Below are 24,321 nucleotides of genomic sequence, written 5' to 3'. Positions count from 1 at the left end.
GCAATAATTAACATACATACCCGGGCATATAAATAGACCGCGTCTACATATATACACATATGTTGGGTTGTATTCAGGCTAAGTATCTACACTAGAACAGAAAAATAATGTCTCAAAATGCATTAAAACATGATCATTATTCATTTATTCAAATTCCATAGTGTAAAAAATAAGTTAATTAATGATTGATGATGTTGTTAAATGTTCCTCGCTCCCACGTATTTTAACGTCCATTATCCATGTGATTTAAGGCTTTGTTTTCATATTAAAATGCTTATATAACATTATTTCCAAATATTTAAATTCCGTGTGTTGTGAATAATTAAAGTGAACACTTAAGTAAATGTATGGTTAACAATTATTTGCAGGGCAGAAAAAGCCCCCACAACAAATCTAGATTAACAGATAAACAATGGCAATAGAAAACGTCAGGGTTGCATTTCGATCCATAGCTTTTATTAGACTTTCTGTTTCCACAATGATTTTTAGACTATGGCCTATAACCTCAACAAATAAAACAATTTTGAAAATGGCCTTTAGATTTGGTTTTATCATGTAGATCAGTGGCTCCCAACCTTTGTGGTCAGAGGTCCCTCCCACAGTCCTGTCAGATGATCTCATGGACCCTTTTTATCAGTTCCCAATGTGCACTACTCAATATATAGGCTACAAGTGGATATTGTCATTTTTTTCATGCACTTGAACTGTCAATATTAAGGTTGGTTTGTTTACAAGTTGTACTACTTGGAGTGAAGCGAAATGTTTCAACCGTTCATCCACCAGGCCACTTTTAGTTAACCATGTCAGCAGCTTCTACCCCTACTGCAATGCTTTCAGCCATGCATTTCTACCATGTATTCATTACTTTAAGATACCGGTTTAAAATTCTGTGTTTCACTCTTTAGATGAAATTAATAATTTCTATTTCTTTCTTTCTTTTTTTTTTTTTTTAAATTAGACTACTTCCACAATCTGTCCCAGTAGGCCTACTCCCTGGCACCAGCAGACTACTGGAATCACTGATGTAAAGTGGAGATGAAACAAATACTCACGGAGTGTTTAACGAAAGGGAAGCCTGATTATTACAGGATGTGTGTGAGTCCACACACAGCTCTACATCGACGTGTCAATCAGGCTGTCCGCGAGGGTCCAGCAATTATCTGGAAATCTCCAGTGTAGAAATAATCCCATCAAAATAAACCACAGCAAAAACAAAAGGAACGCACTTCTACATCATTCCAGAGGAGAAATTAATTTAAAATATAATCAACGGAACATATATTTTCAACGACTTTTATTGAAAACAGGTAAATACACATATTGCAAAGAAATCATTAATTCGATCTAATGGCCATCCGACAGATTCTGCAATCGGGTTATTTTACAACAACAAAGACGTTAAAAAGGGCTGACTCGTGTCAAGAGGTAGGATTTGATTTGTTCGCTGCGCACGAAATTATGCGCTTTCTTTCCATGTTTTACTGTTAGTCTGCCCAGCTCCATCCATGCTGCAATGTTAGCGATAGCCTAATGTATGTGTCTTCAATGTTCTGAGTCGACTCTTTCAAAACATGTGTTCTGCAAAAGACCTTTAGTTGGCGAATTATTTCTTTCACTCAAACAAATTCAGATTATAATTTCGCCAACGTATTTGTTGCCTTTAGGTTTTATAGCCTCACACTGCATATCACACACGCAGAGAAACACAACTCAGATCATATCAAAAGTATCGAGCTCCATGAACACAGAAATCAACACAGATTGCATTTTAAAATATGTTAAATCACATTAAACCGTTATGCAAAAGGTTAACAAAATATAACGATTTACAGCAAATGTTGGTAAAGGGCACACACATGAGGAAGAAACTCGATATCCACCATGCCTCATGAAAACATTGGGTCAATTGTCAGCATTGGCAATTGGGTTAATCTGCTTTAAAAATCTGTGTATTTTTAACCCCTGGTCAATTAAATTTGATTATATCATCAAAATCGTGGTAACCATGTGGTAACAGAGCAAATGTTGCTGACTGACAAAACAAAACTGAAACCTGTATTTCAAGAGCATTGTAGAAAATTTTACAAAATGGCATAAAACACAGTTCAGATGTGATATTTTATAGCTTTTAATTGAAAAACTAAAACAAAGAGAGAAGGTAAGGGAAATACCAAAACTCTAGACTGCAGTCATACACAAACTGGATCCAAGAAAAAAAAAAAAGAAAGAAAATGTCACACAAAAATACTGCAACTTAAGTAAGTGTCGCTGAGTGGCTTATCATTTGAGCTCCATGAATACAAACCTGTTACAAATCGGTGTATTTATTCCTCTTCACTGACGTCTTGAATAAAGACAATGTATTTGTATTTCACCTTTAAAGAATATGATCTGAAAGTAAAACGTGAAAAATAAGATCGGCATTTAGACTCTTTAATAACAACATGTCTCTTTCCTGGCGGCGGTGCATCATGTCACTCACAGCTGTATGATTCACCTGCATTAAATCTCTGCAAAAGTGAGAAAGCAGACAGATAAGGGATCCAACCTGCACAGCAGTCAGGTATGGGGCATATGTTAAGACTAAATAATAACGGATACTGTGAACCCAAAATAACTAAAACCATTTTTAACCATAATTGTCCATGATTGCTGTGAATACTCCTAAAGAGTCCAGGTTTTCAAAGTATTGTCAAAACCTTTTATTCCCGATAGGATGTGTGTAGTCTTTATAGTATCTAGCGTACAGTCTGTTTGTGTGTAGGTGGAGGCTGGAAGGGGGGGGTCTCCAGAATGAGTGGGAGGATGGGTCATCTCCTAAACTTGCGGAAGGGCCTGCTCTGGTTATTGTGGTGGGATTTAGAGTAGGGCTCCCAGCGTTTCCTCTCTGGCGGTTTGTTGTGAACGTAGGCCGATGGGCCCGAGTAGTCATCATCTGGATTCTCCTCCATCATCTGGAGCTTGGCCTCAATGGCGCGGATCTTAGCACTCGTACTAGAGGTAAAAAAAAAAAAAAATAGAGGAAAAGAGGAAGGAGAGGAGAGGTTAGCAGCAAGGCTGAGGAGGAATTACCGGTGCTGGTGCTCAGGGGCGAACGGAGGGATGGACATATCTTGGCTCTTGGAGGTAAAGAGGAGTAGGGATTAGCACTCTTAGTAGTGGGAAGGACAGATGCAGGAAAAAAAGGGAGCACAAGCAAGAGATTGCCAGTTGTGCTGCATGAAAAGTAGAGGAAGACTTGTATTTAAATGGTAAAACAGTTTTGAAGGAGCAAGTGAGAAAAATGTCAGTGCAGGGGAGAAGAAGAGTTGAATGAGGGAAGGAGAGAGTAACAGATGTAAAAAGCAGGAGAGAGAAAGTCTAGAGTGGGTATAGTGGGGCGAAAGGCAGAAAAGGGTGTTTACATTTCCGCTCTTGTGCTGTGTGGAGAGAGTGATTTTGAAGTTTACACTAGAATCGAAGTGTGGAGCCTTTCCTGAGAAACATCCTGATAGCTGATAAACTGGTTACATACACTGGATTGTCTCGGCAAGAATTGGTACCGTGAGCACGAGAGGCCTCTTCACAGACTAGTGCTCCTTTTGACTGCCGTACTTACAGTGTGCGAGCGTCAATGTGTGAAAGTAGGCTGGAAGCGTGGCCGCAATAATGGAACATGTTAGACATGTTGGCGTTGAAAGGACTTCGACGGTTTTTGAAACCAAGTGTTGGTCCATTTGTACACAGATGAAGTCAACTTGTGAGAAAAAGAAGAAACAAGCCCATAAGTTCTCCTTCAAAAAAATTTCAGGACCAAGCTTTGCCAGAGTCTGAGCTGGCTAAATTTAAAAATGTCATTTTTGACATTCATCGCTCCACTAGCATTTTCAGATGATTATTTGACAAGCTCCATCCACATTTAAACATCAAAACCTCTTGTTTTTCTGGTTTGCATTCAGTCACATAAAACATCTGGTTAACAGTGGGACAGACAGCCCAGTTTGTTGGCAGATTCTCAGCTGGTTAAACCTCCTGTTGTCACCTCCTGCTCTCCATGGTCACCTATCGTACCGTGTTTCCATATAGCCTGACTGACCATTGTTCATTAACATATTCTAAGCTTCTGTTGTCAGACAAGTGAACACTCATAAAATAGTGATAGTGATAAAAGCTATCGTTAACTATAGTGAACAGCGATGGCCAAAAAGTAGGCTTCTTACTGCCACACAGGCCTCCACTTTGATCAGGCTCCCATCATTGTTTTCCAGTTTTCCCTCATCCACGCAAAAAAAATGCGAGGCCAGCGTTTTCAGAATGGTCAACTCAGGGCACTGCTTTCAAGGAGCTTAGTTGTTGATGGCTTAGTGTGAGTGAAAGGACCAAATAATGGGATACACTGTTAGCTGGCTTAGTGCAAACATTGTCTGAGAGAAATAAAAATAGATAAAAATTTGTGTATAATAAAAAAGAACTGATGTGAGTGTTTGTTACCAACCTGAGGTGGTTGGCAGTTACCGGTCCATCGTCTGCCGCGCCGCTGCATGACGGTTCTAGGCTCGGAGGCATTGTCTTGTCGTTACGGAAACCTTCAAACCTCTGTAGAGAAGTCATGTGGCCAAAACAAAATGATCCACGCAAAACAGTGATGGAAACATGGATGGGACAGACAGATGGAGAGAGACAAAAGGGGTAAAATAACAGGTCGAAGTAAGAAAAGACCCTCGTGCAGGGAGATAGAGACACACAGACAGTTGCAGCTAACAAAAGATTTGCTTAGTCCATAATGTGTGTTTTGTCTAGAATTGGACTTGTGTCAAAGTCAAGACAATACTGTCAAAATGATTTAGATCATAACATGTTCTCAGTACATTTAGAGACATTTTAGTGTTAAGTTGAAAGAGGACCACGTAACAAGTAGAGGAAGAGAAGAAGACAGAGGAAGAAAAACATCATGTGAAGCACACATTTAGAAATCATAATAAATCCTGAAAGCATTTCTCTGGAGAGCCAACTCCAGCTTCCTCCCACAAAAATCAACATTAATAAAGGGAAGTATTGATTTTGTTTGGGTCTGCTCAAACAGACAGTAACCAATCAGGACTGCGTGTCCGGCTCATAATCACACCCTAAGGCACGCAGGAGGATAAAGAGGGATCAGCTGAAGAGCAAAAACCAACGTCTGCACTCATTCCTTTCAAAAACCACCTTCCAAACACCTCCACCAGCCAACACAGAACTCTCGAAACCTGTGAAGAAAAAGACAAAAAACAAACAAACGAAACAACAGTCACATGATGGGCATGAGGAAACCCCGGCACTGGGTGCAGCTGCAGCCATTCGCAGGAATATTATGCTTAGAAATCAGCTGGTGTAAATGACAATGAATCAAGTGAAGGACACACACACACACACACACACACACACACACACACACACACACACACACACACACACACACACACACACACACACACACACACACACACACACACACACACACACACACACACACACACACACACACAAATCTAAAACAATGAACATTCTACCAGCCAGGACCCTTCCCTTCCACCTATTCGTAAAGGCATGTAGCTGTAATGCATATAGATCTAGGTAAAGTAGAACCAATCAGGCCATACTGACTTTGTACACAATCCCAAGCTTAAGTGATGGGAAGGATAACTTCAAATATTTCTTGTTGCTCCAATAGTTGCACCACTGGTTCTCAAACTGTGGCACCATTACCAATCGTGGTATGCAACCTCCCTCTAGTGGTACGCGGATGGACTCTCGGATATATTTTTTTAAATGAAATTATTTACTTTAAAAACAATACTATAGAAATACTACAACATTTCAAATAATACTTAAAGTGGCTATATGTGACTTTCATTTTGTTGTGATTTCAGCGGCCCCTTTGGACAAAAGCGGTAGCGTTTTTACTGCACCTGCTGTCGTTAAGGTCTAGGAGTTAGCGTTACTACAATAAGAGAATAAGTTACAGATGCATCGTAGCATTTCAAGTGTTATACGGTGAGCTAAACTGGGTAACAACATTGTCACTGCAGTGTTTCTCCTAGGATTTTTTCCTGGGGGGCTGGTGACTCTCCCGCAAAAAGTCGGGAGGGGATACGCACCACTACGCACCACTCTTGTGCCCAGTGTAGCCACTTTCATGGATTATAGTGGAAGCGTATCGTTGGAACGTTTTCTCTGCATACGTAACCGTATGTAACCAGCCTGTAAGTTAAAATTAATTTAACTTTTAAGATGAGGAAGATGAGAAGCTTAATGCCTGAATGTGTGAAAACAGCGTTATCTCGCACATCTGCTTTTTTTCCCTTGGAATATATGGCATAATTATGAATAATTTACAATCCCGCTATTTGTCGAAAGCCCGACCAAGATTGACTTGGTTTCGCCCGTATTCTTTCACTTTCCTTTTTAGCTTTTAGTTGTTCTTGTCTTCACTTTACTGGATACACTAACACAAGCTTTATGGAGTTAAACCTAAATCTATTACCCGTCAGATTGTGTGCTCTGTGGCGCCGTCTACCTGCCGTAAATCGTATTGTGTCTTTGAGGGAAAAAAATCGGACATGGGCAGAGGCATTAATAACAATTAAATATCAATAGTGTTCTTTTCCCTGTTAGTCTCGTTTACTGTTACAGGTCGTTTATGATCATCAGATGGTACAGTACACAGTTTCAGAAACATTTAAAAGTTGCACCTTAAACTAAGATTAGTTAAAAGTAATTAAAAACAAGTGTTTGTTTAAGTGGAACAATTTTTTAGTTTCGATATCAGCTTGCTACAAAGTTACGTTCATGGTCGGAGTGTGCATTCATCCATAACCTGTTGCAAGCTGTGATGGCATGATAGTAAGCAGAGACTAAAACAATGGTTCAAAAACACTGCATTGCGTCTCCAAACTTAAACTATTAGGAAGAGAAGTGTGGATGAGGAGAACATTTCGATTAGCCGTGTTAAAACTGTAGTGAGAGTTGCGACTTAACCACCACCGTAGCACCTGCTAGCAGCAAATGATGCAAATCAGTAACGAGATGAGTTAACTCAAATTTAGATTCAGTTTGAGCGGGACAGAGGAAATACAGCATAGTGGTCAAAAATAAATATTGTTTTTGTTAGTAATAAACCTGCCTCCTGCGTGAACTGTCCTTAGCTGAATAGGGTAGGCCTACGGTACACTAAGTTAACACTATTTTTAAGGTGGTACTTAGAGAGCGTTATATTTTCTGAATTGCTACACAGTTTGCTCAAGTTTGAGAACCACTGGCCTACACTTATAGTAACCAAAAAGTTAGTTAAGCATATTAAGAGATTTATTAAGGATTAAAATAAGTGTTTAATGTGGTTTAGTTCATCGTGGATACAGTCACAGGAAGTTGCTAGAAGGTTAGTGATGATGAGTTTCAGGTGCCAATAACGTAACATGCAAAGAACAGAACATGGCTAAAGTGTGTATTAATAAATACAGAATACTACAGTAATGAATAAGGACATTATTTAACTGTTTGAAAAGATTTGTGAAGAATTTAGGGGAAACAATAAACGCTCATCAATGTGATTTTCTCTCTTTTAAAGCCTATGTAATGAAGTCAAGATGTAAGTCTGGACATAAGACAACTTCCAACGCAGACTGTCTCTGACTCACTTCCCGGCAGCACGGGACTTCTGGGTTGGAAAGGCCTCGCTAAAAACACATCACATATAACTGGACCTGAGCTGGCCCCATTGCTGGAAAATTGCTCTTATCTTACTTGTGTAATAAGATTACACTCTGATATCCCATTTTATATCCCAAAGTAGAACAATCACAGACTGTGTCAGACAATATGAGGATCATTTTGATTGATATATATTGGTCTCAGACTTAAGTTACACATCTTGCAATTCACCTTTGTCTGCTGTGAGCAAATTCCTACGCTGATGCATATTTATTTATTCATATTGACCATGCTTTGAATCTGAGCATGCTTGAAAATTAAGGCAGAACACAAAATTGTAACACTGACTGTTTGCATTTGATCAGACAGACAGATATTCATTTTGGGATATAAAGAACTACAATTTTGGGGGTTTATATAAAAGGTATAAACAATTAAAGCTATTTTTGGTTGGAATGGTGGATGGAGCCCAGTTACCATGAATCTGTGAGCAGATTTATCCTACTACGTGTTTTCTTAGAGCCAGCAGCATTGACATTGACCTCCTTCTACAGTGTCTGTGTGTGTGTGTGTGTATGTGTATAGGGCGTGATTCGTCTCTATACAGGATATCCCTTCGCCCATTGCCAGTAGGTGGTCTATTGTTAGGAGACAGGCATAGATTGTGCACAGATCCCACTGCTCTCCATAACCTGACTACTGCAGTAGTAACGTGGAAATGTAAATCAAAAGTTGCTTATAATCTTTCACCACAGTTCAGACTAAAACTCGGCATTAACGAGTGCCCTTCATCTTCAAAATCATTGGAGATTTCTCTCTTCTTTTTAGACTGGTTTCTGTCTATGACAACAGGGACTCATCCAGAAGTATACTACTTTCAGTTTTATAAAAAGGGAGCCTGGACACTTACCCTCACCTGTGCGTGCGCCCAGCGCACAACCAGCTTCTTGGACAAAGCTAGCTTCCCATTCAAACACTGGATCGCCCTCTCTGCCTCCTACACACACAGAGAGAGAGAGAGAGAGAGAGAGAGAGAGAGAGAGAGAGAGAGAGAGAGAGAGAGAGAGAGAGAGAGAGAGAGAGAGAGAGAGAGAGAGAGAGAGAGAGAGAAACTTATTTTGTTATAATCAAAAAGCAGCCTTGATGATTGCACCAGAGTCCTTAAATAATTAGGCTTCACCGTAGAGGGATGGCAGAAACAATAGTAGACGATAATGTGGCACTCTGCCTGCACAGGGACCATAACATGTGTCTCTGTTGTGTGTGTGAGTAGTCATGTCTAATCAAAAGATTAAGTGGCTTTGATGATAAATTATATTAATAAAGTACTTTTTCTATGTGTGTGTGTGAGTGTCTAAGTGTGTGCGAGTGTGTAAGATAAACACACACTTCCTCTGTATAATCCTTTTGGGAGGGCTTCATATCCCACTGATAGACACTAGCTGTGAAACAAGATGCTTATCATGATCCCCAGGCTCACTCCAAAACAAATACTGCCTGCTGAACCTGCAAAGCTGAATGGGGGTTCCTTTTAAGTCCTTTTCTCTTCTTTTTTTATTTTTAAAAAAATACGGTCCACTTCAGTTAGACACATAATCAGGTCCTCCTGACTGCTTGAAACTGTCTAATAAAGCTTTATGATATTTGAGTATGAGAAGCGTTATTACACTCAAAGTGAATCACTCTGATGAAATACATTGGACTGTAAGGGCAGATGTGCAAAGTACAAGGCAAAGTCACACCTATTGATTTGAATTTATGAAGACACACCAATATATTGACACACTATTATCCTGACTAATTTATTCTCGAATGGTTGAAAAATGCAATATCTGCATTTATCCAATATCAATATTACTGCCGATTATTGACATATTCTGGAATTACAATTGTATTAATTAAAAATAACGAGTATCGCTTTAAAAAACAAATTGACACATGTGCCATGTCGGTTTTATAACAAATACTTAGTAAACGTAGTATTCGACACATCCGAATTGGTATCATCAGTTTAAATAAATACATACTGTGGTAAAAAAACAATTCAAATTAAATAAAAATATACATATTGGGAACAATATATCTTGTATGTACCTCTCTGGTGTTAAAGTTGACAAAGCAGTAGCCCCGTGGCTGTCCCTCCAAAGGTCCAGACTTATGAAACAGGAAGTCAAACTGTTTCACATTGCCGAACTTCTCCAGCAACTTCACCAGGTTATATCTGCCGAAAGAGGAATTGTGTGAAAGAGAGCACAAAAAAAAAAAAAAGGTACAAGGAAAGTAGAGCATAGGAAAGAGGAAAATTTGTTCTTAGTCTCTTTTCTGCAAAGAATTTTTAAAAAACAACACAGAACAAGCTTTTATTTTAGTAAAATTTCCCAAGAGAGACCTATTCTTATCTAACATTTCCTTAATAATTGATCAGTTAATTGCACTATACAGTATATGTAGTTCAACCGTATGAACCAGTCACATAGACCGAGTCTACACTGTATTTGCAATCCTACAGTCTGTGAATCTGTCAAGTTCAGCTAATGAGAATGACAGCTTTCTCTCCCTGACACCTTTTTAGCAGCAGGCCAGCTGGTGTGGCAGCCCAGTGACAGTAAATCTCTCATTGAGACAATGCGGAGGATACAGTAGCAGGACAAAGAGGGAATAAAATAGAGGAAGCCTCAAATCCCCCCTGGGCACCGAGCTCTGCACAAACAACATCCACTCACTGTGGGGAGCTGCCTGGGACCGCTGGACTACAAATAAACCTATATATGTGGTCATTGAAGAGCTACGTATCGTGTGTGAGGATATGTAGGTTTGCGTGTAACTGACCACTGGCAGCCATGGGAAAAATATTTCTTCTGACCGTGTGGAAAAGAGCGATGAGTTCAGGGCCACCTGTAGATTACTCTATGTTTACTGCTATGTCACAGTACATACCCAGGTGCTGATTGAATGTTTCCAAGCATGCTGACCAGCATGTGCTTTTCCAACATCAAAGCTCTTGTGTATTAAATGATTTATAAGGGCAATATTCTTATTTCTGCGTGCACAACATAAGGCAAGAAAATAGGGAAAAGTACCCATTACAATTTCCCAAGACACAAGCTGACAAATTTAAATGAGTTGTTTTGTATAATATTCACACATTCAGATAAGATATTTGATTTATTGTTAAGGACTACTAAGAAACCCAGAAAATGGTCAAATTTGAAAGCTGAAACCATTAAATGTTTGGCAGTTTGCTAAAAAAAAATGGCCGAAACGATAAATCAATGATCAAAATCTTCTTCTTTCAAAGTAATTAATTAAACAACTAATTGAGTAATTGCTTCAGATTTAATATCTTTCAAGCCTGGTGTCCCTCTACAAGAAACAGTGCTAGGGACCTTTTACGGCTAGAATGTTGTGAACACGGGTTACGGGTTGCCTGGAACGCAGAATCAGTACAGTCCAGACTTCGCAACCCCTGGAAACTGTACCTGTTTGCAATCAAAGTAACACATTCTTTTACACATTTCATTGTAAGCACAGGCCAAAAAATAGAGTTGTAGACACAATAACGTTACACAGTAAAAAAAAAAAAAAAAAAAAAGAAGAAGCAATTTGTGGATTTTTTGTATCAAGGAATGAACGAATCTAGTAATGTATCTCTGAAGAAATTTTGACTTCTCTTAGCAGGAAAAGCAAAGGTGTTACTGATAACATAAACAATGGCTCTGTTCTATTCAAGTGTCCCAGTAAGTCACGATGACACTGTGACAGTGGGACAGCATGTATAATACCAGGACCCTGAAACTGAAGCAGCTAAAATGGAATTCAGCCCTCATTGATTTCATCATTAAAATCTGTGCTTTTCTGACAGTGACATGTCAACATAAAAAAAAAGCAACAACAGAAACAATATTGAAAATACACAAACAAAAGAAACCAACAAACACCTTCCTGTGTTTGTGTTTTGGTGCCTTTGCCCTGTGGGACTGTCCAGGCCTCACAGTGACCCCAGGTGTTTTATGTAACCACTCAATTAATGCTACAGCCTTTAATTGTTTAGTTGCTTGCTATTTTTAATCCTGAAGTGTGTGTGTGTGTGTGTGTGTGTCTCACACCACAAAGATGACTGTATGACGTTTATAATGAATGTGGGATACAGAGGGTGAATTGTGTGTCTCAGCTACAGGTTGTACTAATGTCTCCCACCCTTCTATGACTCCCTAGAGGGTTTTAGGCCAAAGAGAATGCCTGCTTTTCCCAGACAACACCCTGCGAGTCTACCATGTGATGGTGGCTCCTCCAGCAGTAGGTTCATTAAATATAAAAGGTTTCTGATATTACTTAAAAACGCTTTTCTGTCCTTTACTCAAGTAGTTTGCCTTTGCACTTTTTGCACCTCTAAACCTCTAAAACACTAATCAGGAAATGAGAAAGGCAGTTGTTTAAATCAATTGCAAAAACTGTCTTTTAATGCACTGAATATTACCTTTATTTTGCTATATATTCAAATTAATGTATAACGCATGTTTGTACAAATGTGTAAATGTGAAAGAGATTAGATGGCTGACACTCTAAGAACATTTTGTGAGCTGAACCACAATGGGCCGCTCCTCCTGGGGGCTGTAAAAACCTCTGGAGGAAGAGGAGGTAAGGGGGGAGGAAAGGGAGAGAATGGTGGGGAGAGGGAGAGTAAAGTTCATAGAGGGGATGTTGACGGCAAGGTGAAAGGTGGAGGAAGAGGAGGAGAAGCCAAAAGAAGACTGGAGGTGAGGAGCCAGGTAGGAGAGACACAAAAGCTAGGAAGCAAAGAAGAGGAAGGAAGGGAAAGGGGGATGTGAGTCCAGTCCAGAAAAAGATAAGACAAAAAGGATCGGTCCAGAAACTGCAGGTCAGAGGGGAATAACTTTAGAGAGGAGGGGGTGAAATTGGACTTTCTGGCAAAGCTGCTATCTGCAATATGTTCATATTTTCACAAGAATCTACAGCATGAGTAAGAGGATGGTTATACATTCTTTAATTAATAATTTAAAAATCATGACAACTTCCAGGTATAAAATTTAAAATGTAACAAGAGGATGTAAAAGGGAACCGAGAGAGATGGTGATGAATCACCACTAATGAGAAATTCCCTCTCTCAGCGGCCAACAGCACAAAATGAATATGTGAATGAATGAACATGAATATGTGCTGAAAGCCCTAGTTACACCTGCTGTAGCTTTGCTGTGTGTGCAGGGCAAGGACATCTATTATGTGGGATGCTCAAGTAGGCTCTGAGAAGATCACTTCAATGGTAAAGAAGTAGTTAAGACTGTGACTATTTACTAGTCCTTTCAATTGTGGGGCATTAGGTAAAATGGAAGAAAGAGGTTTGGTTTGCTTTTCAAATCACATGCTTGGAATAGATTTTTGCCCAAGACATGAGCCTAACAGGAATCTTTTAATATTTCTTTAAAAAACTTGAGATCTTTCTAACAGAGGACACCCTACAATTTGAAAGTGTGTATGTCTGTATGTATGTATGCACACACACACACAAAAAAGATTTAATACAGCTATGTTTAGCATCTCTGGTTCAAAATAAAAAGATATCTTCTAAGAGATAAAATAATACATTCTAGACTTTATATAATGACTAAGAAACTAACTTGTAGTACACAATTTGATGTCTTTACTAAAAGTAAATACTAACCAAAAAACTCTGCATGAATAAACAAAGTTGTACTAACTATTCATGGGCTCATGTAATCATCAACAGCACCTTGCATTTCAGGTCTGCATTCCTCCTCTGCACTGAGTTTTGGTTTGGCTTACCGGGACAAACAGAGAGAGTACTGCGTATGCTGCTACCTAGGAGCTAATTAATCTTCCCAATCAGCATCAGGGGCCACGGGCATTTCTCTTATTTTCCCTCCATACTGTGAAGTAGTGGGCTATTTAAGGAGAGATAGAGCAGAGCAGGGAAAGGGGAAGGAAACGGCCTGTCTAGACGCCCACCAGAGCTGCAGCCCATACATTCTCCAGCAACCCCCACAGGCACACAAACACACCCCGAGAAACTACCCCCCCCCTCCATCACAAAATGTAGGGGTGCTCTCTACACTTGCATTTAGAGTTTTGGACATTCAGACACCCTACTGCCCACACTCATATCTAGATGCAAATTTACCAATTGAATGATGTTTACATGTACTGTACATATGATGTCATGCAAATGAGACAAACAAACAATGCACACAGACACCTCTGTTTGTTTGTGCGCTCACTCACTCACTCACTCACTCAGACACACACACACACACACACACACACACACAGGGCAGGTGAGTGAGGAATGATGGCTGGTCCTTAGCAGAGCAGGTCTCCACGCCTCGCTGCCTCTCTTTCACACACCCAGCCTTGTCTGCTCAGTCTCTGCATGCGTCGCACACACACACTATGCACACAGTTAATCAATCATATATGCACACACACAAAGCATTGCCTCTCTATGAGGCAAAGCCAGGCAAGTTAAGAAGCAATGCCTTAGGTTCATAATATGGACCGCCTTAAGGCAACTTCAAATCCAACACTGCAAATTATTAAAAACTAACCTTATTTTATTTTTTCAGCTGGCTGGTTCACATGTTTGAGTCTAGAGATTTGTATCTTTGTAGTTAAATACAGATCTTTTTTCAATTCCGATACATTTTAATGTCTAAAAATGTGATGACCAGATTATGGGGCACATTAACTATACTGTCTTACTCTGGTAGTTTCAGCTCCAATCTAGTTTGAAGCATATGTATTTATAGATGCCTCACGCTGACTGGGATCCCTTTTTTAAAACAGCAAAGGAAGACTCTTCACGATGTAAAGATGTTGTTAAATAATAGAGACTGTCAAGGTGAAATCACCTTGACAAAATGTGGTGTGAAACTAGTAGTGGATTTACTAACTCTGTGATTTTGGGATCGATGTTGCCAATCCACAAGCGGTTTCCATCATGGGCCACACTCTCTGACATGATGGAGGCATTTTCCACTGTCTCTGCCGCAGACGACATGTGTACTCTGTGGCAGGCAGAAAAAGAAGACAAAAAGGGAAATTAGGTTTACAAATGAAAGGCAGGGTTAAGTTTACTTTTTTGTATTTGTGTCAGCAGTCATTAAGAAAGACAGAAAAGTAAGCTGTTAGTTGGAAGCCTAACATATTGCCTTACAACGGAACTATACTATACTAACTATACGTCTTGGAGCACTGTGCGGCTTACATGATTGATCAAAAGACATCTGTAAAATAAAAATAAATCCGAAAAGATCTATCCAGCCATTTGACCTACTATACGTCAACCACATTTAGACCTCAGACAGTGCTGGGACTCTTAACGAATGAATGAATGAATGAATAATTAAAGGACACCTTTGTTGCCCCTTGGTAAATTTGTTTTGCAGGGTTTCAAAAGATCATCACCAACCATACATTACAGCACATTATATAACATTAAAAATAAGCTGCATAAATACATTATTAAGCATAATTTGGGAACTCGATAAAGAAAATCATGTGTAGTTTGAAAAAATGTTTATAAGAGGAAGTGCCTAAATAGGTATTCTTACAATCACATAGGTAGTGTTTATAGTAATTAGACGGTGCTAGCATCAACTGTACAGTGCATAAATCAGATGCAATCAGATTTAGTAAAATACAAAAGTCAACCATTTCCCAGTTTACATAGACAGGTTAATTCCCGTGGTTAGCTTATTTAATGACCGCTTTGTCTGAAGTTTAACCGAAATGTCATCGTGTACATGTCAAACACTTCGCTCATTATACATTTGATTTATGTATACATACATGTAAAAGCAGTGACGAGATTGTGGTCGAATACATTTGAGAAGCAGTCTGCACAATGTTAATATAGCTTTTCTTTTGTTGTCATTTATGGTTTAGATATCTAGCTAGCTAGCTTCTCCAGTAACCATTGATCAGAACAAGGAAACCATGTAACGTTATGTGAGTTACTTCAATTGACAGTGTCAAGCAAACACTGGTTCTGGCATAACAATAAATAATAAAGGTGCGATAGCTAGATAAATAGAGAAGAAGAATTATGTTTACTCTATGGAAACGTTGACTTGCTAATAACGTTAGCTAACGCTAGCTTAGCTCCCGCAGGTTGATCAATTGACTAATATCTGCATGTTGTAAGCATTTCCTGGATAAATCAACTGTGTAACGTTGAAATAATCTCGGCCATTCAGATGGTGAGATGTTGAAGATGAGCTAAATATATACACTAAACGGTTAACAATCCGTTTTGGACGAGTAATTGATAGCTAGCTAGCAGTTCACTAGTTAGCTTTGATAGCATCACTTTACCTCCTCGATCCGTCAAACTTCCTCTTGGAGAGCGACTGACTTCCTAAACTTAATGTGCTTCGGACCCCACTTTGGGAGGATTCAGTTGCGTTAAAACGCAAAACTAATCATTTCAATCAATGTTCACGTTTTCCTCCGATAAAACTGACCAAGTTGGTTAGCTCGAAGGATTTTCGCCTTGCTATCGTCTCACAACAAAGGCGCAGGTTGATGTTGTACTTTGTTTAACTGCCTGTGCAGTCGCGAGAAGGTACTTGTTTTAACATTCGGCATCTCCGCATCCCTCTCCTCGAGACTCCGAGTCACCTTGGGTTTTAGTTTTGAGGCAGGAACCCCGCCTAACCGGTGTACTCCATACGATGTTTCAAACGCAAAAGAGGACGTCTCAAAGTGTCGGCGCGTTATGATGACGATAAAAATGTCAATTGTGGTTTTTCTTTTCCCGAGCTAACATGCTTCTGTTAAGACTGTAAACTTGAAAGTAAGTATGCTGTTTGGGGTCATTTACAGTTGAAGGTAGGGTTCTGCCGGGTCGTAGCCGAAATTAACGTGTGTTTAGCAACTACGTGGTTGCGGTTTATGTTTACTTTTTGTCTGTGGTATGTGCAGCAAAAGGCGAAGAAGTGCTGTTTGCAAGCCCCCACCAGACCGACCTTCATACCGCATCACCTACATAAAGAGTTGGGATTAGTCAGGTGTCTTATTAAAATGTAGGCCTACGTTCTGTTGCCAATTAAATATTATATATATTACAACATATATATATATATATATATATATATATATATATATATATATATATATATATATATATATATATATATATATACAGTATCTGCCTCGAGAGCCTCGTGTCCCCTGCTTTTCTCAAGGATCAATTACAAAAAAACACTTATACGTTATATAATGAATAATGTCAGAATATCTGTTCATAAATATTACATTAGAAGTTGCCCAGCTAATGTTCCTCTCGGTGGCCTTCATGATGAGAAAAAGGCTGGTGAAGTTGAGACTATTCATTTCAGCATGTTCTTGCCCTTTAAAGACTAAAGAGTTATTAACAATTCAGAAGGTATTGCTATTTAAAGTAATCATTAGTTGCAGCTCTATGTACTGAACAGTTTGTTTGAGGAGGCAGAGCCAGGCAAAACATTAACTAATACACTGCGTATTATCTTCTGCTCAAACTGTAACGTGTGCAGAGGAGAGATCATGCAGGCTCACCAGCTGGCTTCTGCCACTGGAAGAAGGAGAGGTGTGTCTGCAGCTGCTGCTGTGTGTGAAATCTACAGGATATAAGGCTACAGTATCTCACTGAACACCTGTACTTCACTTGTTCTGCTTGACTTCCACTCTAAAGAGATCTGTCATCGTCCCACATCTGAGCCTATCTGCTCGGCCACAGTGCGCCGTATCATATCAGCTTGTCAGGAAACCTGCCAGCCGTGGATGCCTGCTATGGGTTTGTATTGTAGGTGGTGTTCCACAGTCTAGTCTAAATATTGCCACTGGAATACGTTTTGATTTCTGGTGTCAATGTTGGATTGACACCAGTCACTGGTGGCATTGCTGTAGTAACCGTTGAGGACAGGGCTGGGCAATACATTGATATTGTGATATGAGAATGAGACTGGATGTTGACTTTTGGATTTTGGATATCATAATATCGTGATATCTGTCCTTGTTTTTCAATTTTTTTCACATATAAAAATGTATGTATATTCAGGAATTAACAGATATAAACAATACAGTGAAACATGGAACGCCGCAGAGAGCCAAATAAACACAAGGAGGAAAGCTGGGAGGGAGGGAGACAAAACAACACATAAAGAAACAGACACACATAAACACACACACAAACAGACACAAACACAGACAGACCAAAGACAAGGAACCAATCACATGCGCAGGCTGAGGTAAAGGCTGCAGCACAAGGCTACAGTCCGGACCTCAAAGAGCCAGTGATGCTGCTCCAAGTGTATCTGTCCTTGGTTTTAAAGGCTGCTTTACTGTAAAGTGATGTCATTTTTTTAAACTTACCAGAATGTTCTAGCTTTTCTATTATTTGCCTTGACCCACTTAGTTAGTGAATACACATTAATGATGAGTATTTATCAAAAATCTCATTGTGTAAATATTTTTTGTAAGCACCAATCGTCAACCCTGCAATATCTCCATAATATCAAATATTTAGTGATTATTTTTACCCCTGTATCGACCACCTCTAATTGAGGACAATGAGATCCATATTGTATCTGGCATTTTCGGACTTTAAATGACCTGTGGAGGAGTTTATGATCTACACTCAAACAAAAAGACTCCCCAAGAATCTCCACTCTCCAAAGAACTCCAACATTTTTTCTTTTTCTCACACAATAAATACATATATTTAAATGTTGATAAATAAAGTGATGGTGAAATATTTGACACCACATTGAGAGCATGATAGATACAATTATCATATAACATTAAGGCTAAAAGAATAAGTAAATATCAAAAATAAAAATAGCCAGAAAATCTCTCATACTTTTTTTATTGTGTCAGTTTTACAAGGAGATGTTATGACTGGTGGTGAGAAGTCTTTACTGTCTTTTTTTATTCACACAATATTTAGGTTTGGTGAAGAAAAAACACATTTGAGTACATTTGATCTTCAGTTTTACAGTCAATACTCGGGTATGTATGTGGTTTTAGATTTTTCTGTTATACATTTTTCTCACAACTTAAAATAATTGCTGCTTTAAATCATATTAGAGATAAAAGATCTCAGTAATGTGATGGATTTGGGAAAGTTCTTCTCACTTATAACCAAGTGTCTTTAAAGCAGCAGTTTGTTTTTCCTCAGAGCTACCAGTTATAAATACACACCAGACAATAGCGGAGTTCACTCAGGCTGCAATGCGCTACAAGCTCTTCACAGCCACTGACTGTGAAAGAAGGGCTTTAGTGTGTGTTTGGGTCTGTGGGCTTAGACATCTTAGAGTTTGTCTGTGCTTGTGCGTACTCCGAGGTTCAGTGACACAGTTCACAGTAGAGAGCCAGTTTGCAAGGTTGTGGTTATTCCATAGTTAAGGAGTGGTTGGTCTCTATTGTTGTGTGATTTCTTTTATTTACACCTGTGTTTTTCTTGCTATGACATGACAAAATGTCTGCTGTGAATAATGTCTGTTGGCAGATCAATCAATATTGAAAATAACTGTAACTTGCAACCAATCTCTTTTTGGTAATGTTTTTTGTCAGAAATCATCACATTTTTCATAGAAAAAAAAAGCATTGTACTTAAATGTCAGTTCAAGATGTAGGCCTACCTCCTACTGGCTGTTATGAGCTATTACTTCATTTTGATGAATATTACCAGCGGTGCCTTCAAGTGATCTGTGTACTGTCAAATTTAATCAAATGGTGTTTGAACTCATTGTCATTGTGTTTGTATACTTTCTGTAACATCATTCTTTATTTATTCCCTCACTTCCCTCTTTCTTTCTGTTTCAGTTATGGCTTTAACCCGTCTGAGTGGGCTGCGCCCCCTGCTGTGTCAGTCCCTTGTGCGACAAGTCAGGTCTCCCCTTGTGGCCACCTCCAGGGTACGTGCACCACTTCTGTGCCCCAGCACCACCTGCTACCCCCCCTGCACCAGGCTCTATGCCACCAAGAAGGCAAAAGGTCAGTGAGGAGATTGCAGAGACCGGAGTTCACACGTGTGCAACCTCTGTGGTTCTGTTGGCATGAGTGTGGTTCACATGGTTAGATATTATCTATCTTAGAGTCTCCACTCTTCTTTCTTTCTCTCTTTTCATGGTCCTAGCCAAAGCCAAGGGCCTGACAGCTAAGGTGAATATTAATTCGGCTCTAGTTGAAGACATCATCAGTTTGGATGAAGTGAAGGGGGACATGACAGCTGTTCTCAATGCACTCAAAGATGACTTCACACGCAACCTCAGCATCCGAACCTCGCCAGGTATTTAGCTTATCTCTGCTTCTTTCTCGGACTCCCTCTCATGGTGTCTATCTGCCTGTGCCTCCATACATCACTCTCTGTATCTTTCTCAAACTTTACAGAAGACAAACAGAACCGATGAAAAGCTCACATAAATAGCAGTCCAGGTACTCATTTGATTTGGAAATAAATGGCAGGATAAAAAAAAACTAAAAACAGTGACAGTGTTGTCATGCATGTAAGGGTTTATTTAGCTAGTACTCAGCTTGGTATTTCCTTTACTTTATTATTACATTTTTAATTTGTATTTGGCATAAGCCTATACAAGCCTTGTATAAGCCACATTGTTTAATGCCCCATTTTAAAGCATTTTCCCAGTAGGTAAGTATCTGTAAATTAGTTTTAGTTGTGACATAAGACATCAAAAATGTCCTAACTGACCGGAACCATCTGTCTATCACGTCCATTGTTGTTTTGAACAAACAGCCGCAGCCGTCAACACACACCTTAACCACACCTATAGCTGCCAGTAGCTCCTCTCTGGGCAGTAAATTGATAGTTCGGACACAAACACATTACTTGAAGCCTGACCAGATGGATTTTTATGTGATATGTAATCCTGCGATTCTCACAACTGTGCCAGGTAACATTTGTCTAACAAATCCTCCCATTTCAGCAGAACACCTACTGGTGCAGCAGATGTTTTATTGAGATACATATAGAAGTGATACATTTTCTTTTCTTTTCTTCTTTTCTTTTTCATGTTGTATCCCAGGGTAAAGAATAAAAAAATGCCAGAAAAATAGAACACATGCAGTAAATTGAATATCATACCACATACAGGTTGAGTTAGTATTTATATATATTTTCCAACAGCAGGTTCAATCTGCAAAGGTTTGTCTGTGATTCCGTGGATGTCTGCAGTCTTCTCTTCTTCCATTTGTTTGTAACGTCCTCTGTCCTAATACAGATTATACTTAATTGTATAAATCTCGCACTGCCAGACCAATCTCCACAGTGCTGTGGAGTAAGGTTTGGCTACACCACAGATACATTCTAGGATAGGATAAAAAAAAAAAAAAAACGTTCTAGATTGTTTGCATTTCTTTAAACCAATCACAAGTACCAGACACCGCAATGATGGCTCTGTGAAATAGTCTCGGGAAGGAACTTGTTTTGGTGGATAAATGAACGTAACCGTTCACCCAACACAGTAAAGTGAGCTATTTAAATTTGCTGGATACGTAATTTGCTCCTACCAGTGTATCACCGTGTGTAATGTTACTTTGGCCATAACAATTCTCTCTTAACTGTCCCAAAACGTCCCAGTTTGATAGTAAATACCGTAAACTTTGTAAAACTTTTTTAAAGAACCAAAAAGAAGAATTTGAAAGAACCAAGCAGGCCTGCAGACTCGAATCACAGTCTTGGCCAAAAAATTGTTCCAGCAACTTGCCTGCAGCAATCCAAATTTCCTTCAAAACGTTTTCAGCATGTAGCTCGCTTGCTCAAAATTTGTAGTTGTTGTAGTAGCGGAAGGTGAGGGGCAAAGCCTGCCAGCTGATGTCTGGCTTTATCCTGTAAATGTACTTTTGTTGATCCAGACCAACATATATATCATTCTGCATCTAGGTTGACTGGCATGAGATCACCCATGAGTAGGCTCTTAGGCACACCTTTAAACTTTCATTTCCATAATGTTGCCATAGACAACACTACTGTATATCACGTATGAATCACAAAGTAGCAGGTGCTGAAGCCACATATGGGACTACTTTATTATTTTGATTTCTGCCCTGAATTTGACAAGATATACATACATGAATTGTACATTGACTGTTGCAGTGTGGTTCTATTTTTCAACTGCATCATGTACTGTACAAATGAGGCATTTCCTTCTCAGCAGCACATCAAAGGCACATTTTTACTTTAATATAAAAGTCTGTAAGTCCTCGTTTGTTTGCATCTACCTGACAAAGCACCAAAGGGCTAAGAGTGAGCCCGAGTTTGACCTCTGTTTCCCCAACTACATCCAGGTCATGGCCTTTTTGCCTCTGGGTTCTAACAAATGAGAGTTTGGCTCGGAGGAGTCAGAGGTGGGGTGTATAATGGAAGCTCCCGAGGGAGGAGGCTACCATTAGAATCAGACTTCAAAACTTAAAGTGTTTGGGCTTTGACTCCTTTTCCCTCCTCAGTTGAAAGTGCACTCTCTGCAACATTGGATCTGCAGCATGTGCAGTCTTTTTACTTTTAAACAACATGCAAGAGAGCATAAAAACAATGTTGATGTTCTTATGGTTAACACCTCCGTGTCTTGTCTTGTCTTGTTGGTTTCCTCCAACAATTTTTTGTATTTTTTTTTTAATTTGTCTGTCCATTCTTCACCGTGTTTCCTTCAGTTTTTTTCTTTTTCCACTCATCATTCAGCAATTTCTAGGTCTGAGTCATTTTTATATCTTCGGTCCCTCCCTTTATATCTCTCCATTACTTACTCTTCTCTTTGGTTTTTCCAACGATTCCCAGCTTTATTTTTTGGCCTCCACCCATATGATAATTTCAATCTGTGTCTCATACTTTTGATTCCAATTTCTTCCTGACCCCACAGGGAATCATTTGTTCAAAGGGCAAGAGTTCCCTCCATCTCCTTCTGTTTCTCTTGTCATTTTTTGTCTCCTTCCCTCCATCCTGTCATTCTCGCTCCATCTCTCTATCCACTCCATGCTGTCCTCCACGTCATCCGTCCTCCTCTCTTCTTTCCAGCTGCACAGTAATCCAGGGAGACAGCAGGACTTAGAGCTGACAGGAGAGATGAGATGGTGAAATGGAATGACGTCAGTTGTCCGAATGTGTGTATGTGTCTTGTGCAAGTGTGTGTGTGTGTATATTTGTTCCATGAACCTCTCATCTGGCTCTCATTAGGCTTATGAGCATGTGTGTGTGGGTATGCCTGCATGTGCTGTTGTGTGCGTAGTAATGAAGGCATACTGTACGTGTGCATTCATGTGTTTGTTTGTGTGTGGCAAACATGTAGCAGAAAGTCATAGATACATGAGATGGGATCAGTGCTGTGGCCGCCATATTGTGGTTAGTCATAGATGGGCAATCTGGCCCAAAAACAAGCTGTTTCCATGGAAACTTTAAGACAGAGGAGACAAAGACATTAAACAACAACCGTACTGGAAAGAAAATGCCTAGAAATACTTTATATCCTTTAGATACCAATATGTCTTCCTATTATAGATAAGAGCTGTTGGAGCTTAAATGAATAGTTTGACATTTTGGGAAATACTATTATTCACTTCCTTGCAGAGAGTTAGATATGGTAACCTATATCGCACTCATGTTGTTTTTTGAAGATAAAGCTACAGCTGATTAGTTTAGCCTAGCATAAAGCCTGGAAGCAGAGGGAAAGAGCTAGCCTGGCTCTGTCTAAAGGAAACCAAATATTTCTACCAGCACCTCTAAAGAGCAGTATAATAAAAATGTGAAAATGACAAGTTGCTGGAACAATTTCTTGGCCAAGACTGGGACTAGAGTCTGCGCTGGTTGCCTGGCAAATTAAAGGCGAGTCACGGGTCCAACCAGGAAATAGTGCAAGCAAGTAATCCCCACAAATGTGTTAAGAGAATAAGGTAAGACAACCTGTAAAACTGCCAAGTGTTGTTCATTTAGAATTCAACTTTTTTTTTTTAAAGCTGCCAAAATCAATATTTTAATATTTAAAAAGGATCAAATGACTATTTATATGTAAAAGGGGGTTACTCGTAGTGATAAACCCATAGATAACGATAACCTGACTCAGCAGTTCCACTCCCTTTTCAGCATCTTTCAGCTTATTGTTTTGGTTTCACGGCCCGCAATTTGACTGTTTTGATTCCCTATTACTCCCGAATCTTCTCTTGCCATTTTTTTTCCAAACACAGCCGACAGCTGTTTTAAGCAAGAACGCTTTAAAAACCAACTGTAAGCTACCTATCCAGCAACCAACAGCTGACAAACAAACATAGTAGAAAACATAGTAAGCAAGCATAATTTTAGCATTTAGTTGCTAAAGAGACAGATATTTCCAATAGGAGATGGTGACCAAAAACCACTGTAATCAGGGTGAATGTTGGACATACAGTCACCAGGGGGCCAGAAACACAACTCCAAATGAATGATAATGTTGCTCTGTAACAGCTGGATATTTAAATCAGCAACTGCACGCTAACAACATGTCAACTTAAAAGGTGATGGTATGTCAGTGTTGTGTTTACAGCTATTTGCGCTGTCATTTGAGCTCTAGTGCGGACCAAAACAACTGCATAGAAAAAAACTGATTGTTGAGCTTTCATCTCAGTTTGGTGGATGATAGTCTCGCTTTGTTG

General features: G+C 39.4%; 2 protein-coding genes across 7 annotated transcripts in view; one reads left to right on the top strand and one right to left on the bottom strand.

Moving 5' to 3' along the window:
• Positions 1–2,112: 2,112 nt before the first annotated feature.
• Positions 2,113–16,277, bottom strand: rbm18 (RNA binding motif protein 18). 4 transcript variants are annotated; one of them, XM_034896755.1, is made up of 7 exons: positions 16,018–16,277; positions 14,909–14,927; positions 14,595–14,708; positions 9,763–9,889; positions 8,579–8,665; positions 4,475–4,575; positions 2,113–2,994 (listed from the first exon to the last, which is right to left on the bottom strand). In XM_034896755.1, exons 3-7 carry the CDS (start codon positions 14,699–14,701, stop codon positions 2,811–2,813), a joined length of 606 nt encoding a protein of 201 aa, XP_034752646.1. In that variant the 5' UTR covers positions 14,702–14,708; positions 14,909–14,927; positions 16,018–16,277; the 3' UTR covers positions 2,113–2,810. The 4 variants fall into 4 exon arrangements, with proteins under 4 accessions (XP_034752646.1, XP_034752645.1, XP_034752644.1 ...); XM_034896754.1 differs by lacking the exon at positions 14,909–14,927 and having other exon boundaries at positions 15,936–16,277; XM_034896753.1 differs by lacking the exon at positions 14,909–14,927.
• An 87-nt stretch (positions 16,278–16,364) lies between these two features.
• Positions 16,365–24,321, top strand: part of mrrf (mitochondrial ribosome recycling factor) — a 26,666-nt gene continuing 18,709 nt past the window's right edge. For 2 of the 3 annotated variants that reach the window (XR_004659960.1, XM_034896751.1), the window contains exons 1-3: positions 16,365–16,498; positions 19,510–19,680; positions 19,823–19,975. Coding sequence is in view for 2 of the 3 variants with exons in the window: in XM_034896751.1 (XP_034752642.1) it covers positions 19,512–19,680; positions 19,823–19,975 (322 nt within the window). In the remaining variant the exon portion in view is untranslated. The remainder of the gene's footprint in view (positions 16,499–19,509; positions 19,681–19,822; positions 19,976–24,321) is intronic. The other variant, XM_034896752.1, reaches the window with a different exon arrangement.

The sequence above is a fragment of the Etheostoma cragini genome, chromosome 16, assembly GCF_013103735.1.
Source record: "Etheostoma cragini isolate CJK2018 chromosome 16, CSU_Ecrag_1.0, whole genome shotgun sequence".
Classification (NCBI taxonomy): domain Eukaryota; kingdom Metazoa; phylum Chordata; class Actinopteri; order Perciformes; family Percidae; genus Etheostoma; species Etheostoma cragini.
Note: the sequence above shows the minus strand (reverse complement) of the source record. Positions and strands in the feature narration are given on the sequence as shown.

Coding starts and splice junctions, on each gene's coding strand:
- rbm18 (XM_034896754.1), bottom strand. CDS start 14,701: ATGTCGTCTGCGGCAGAGACAGTGGAAAATGCCTCCATCATGTCAGAG. Junction 4,576..8,578: donor GGGCGCACGCACAGGTGAGG/GTAAGTGTCCAG, acceptor ACTTCTCTACAG/AGGTTTGAAGGTTTCCGTAA. Junction 2,995..4,474: donor GTAACTGCCAACCACCTCAG/GTTGGTAACAAA, acceptor TTTTACCTCTAG/TACGAGTGCTAAGATCCGCG.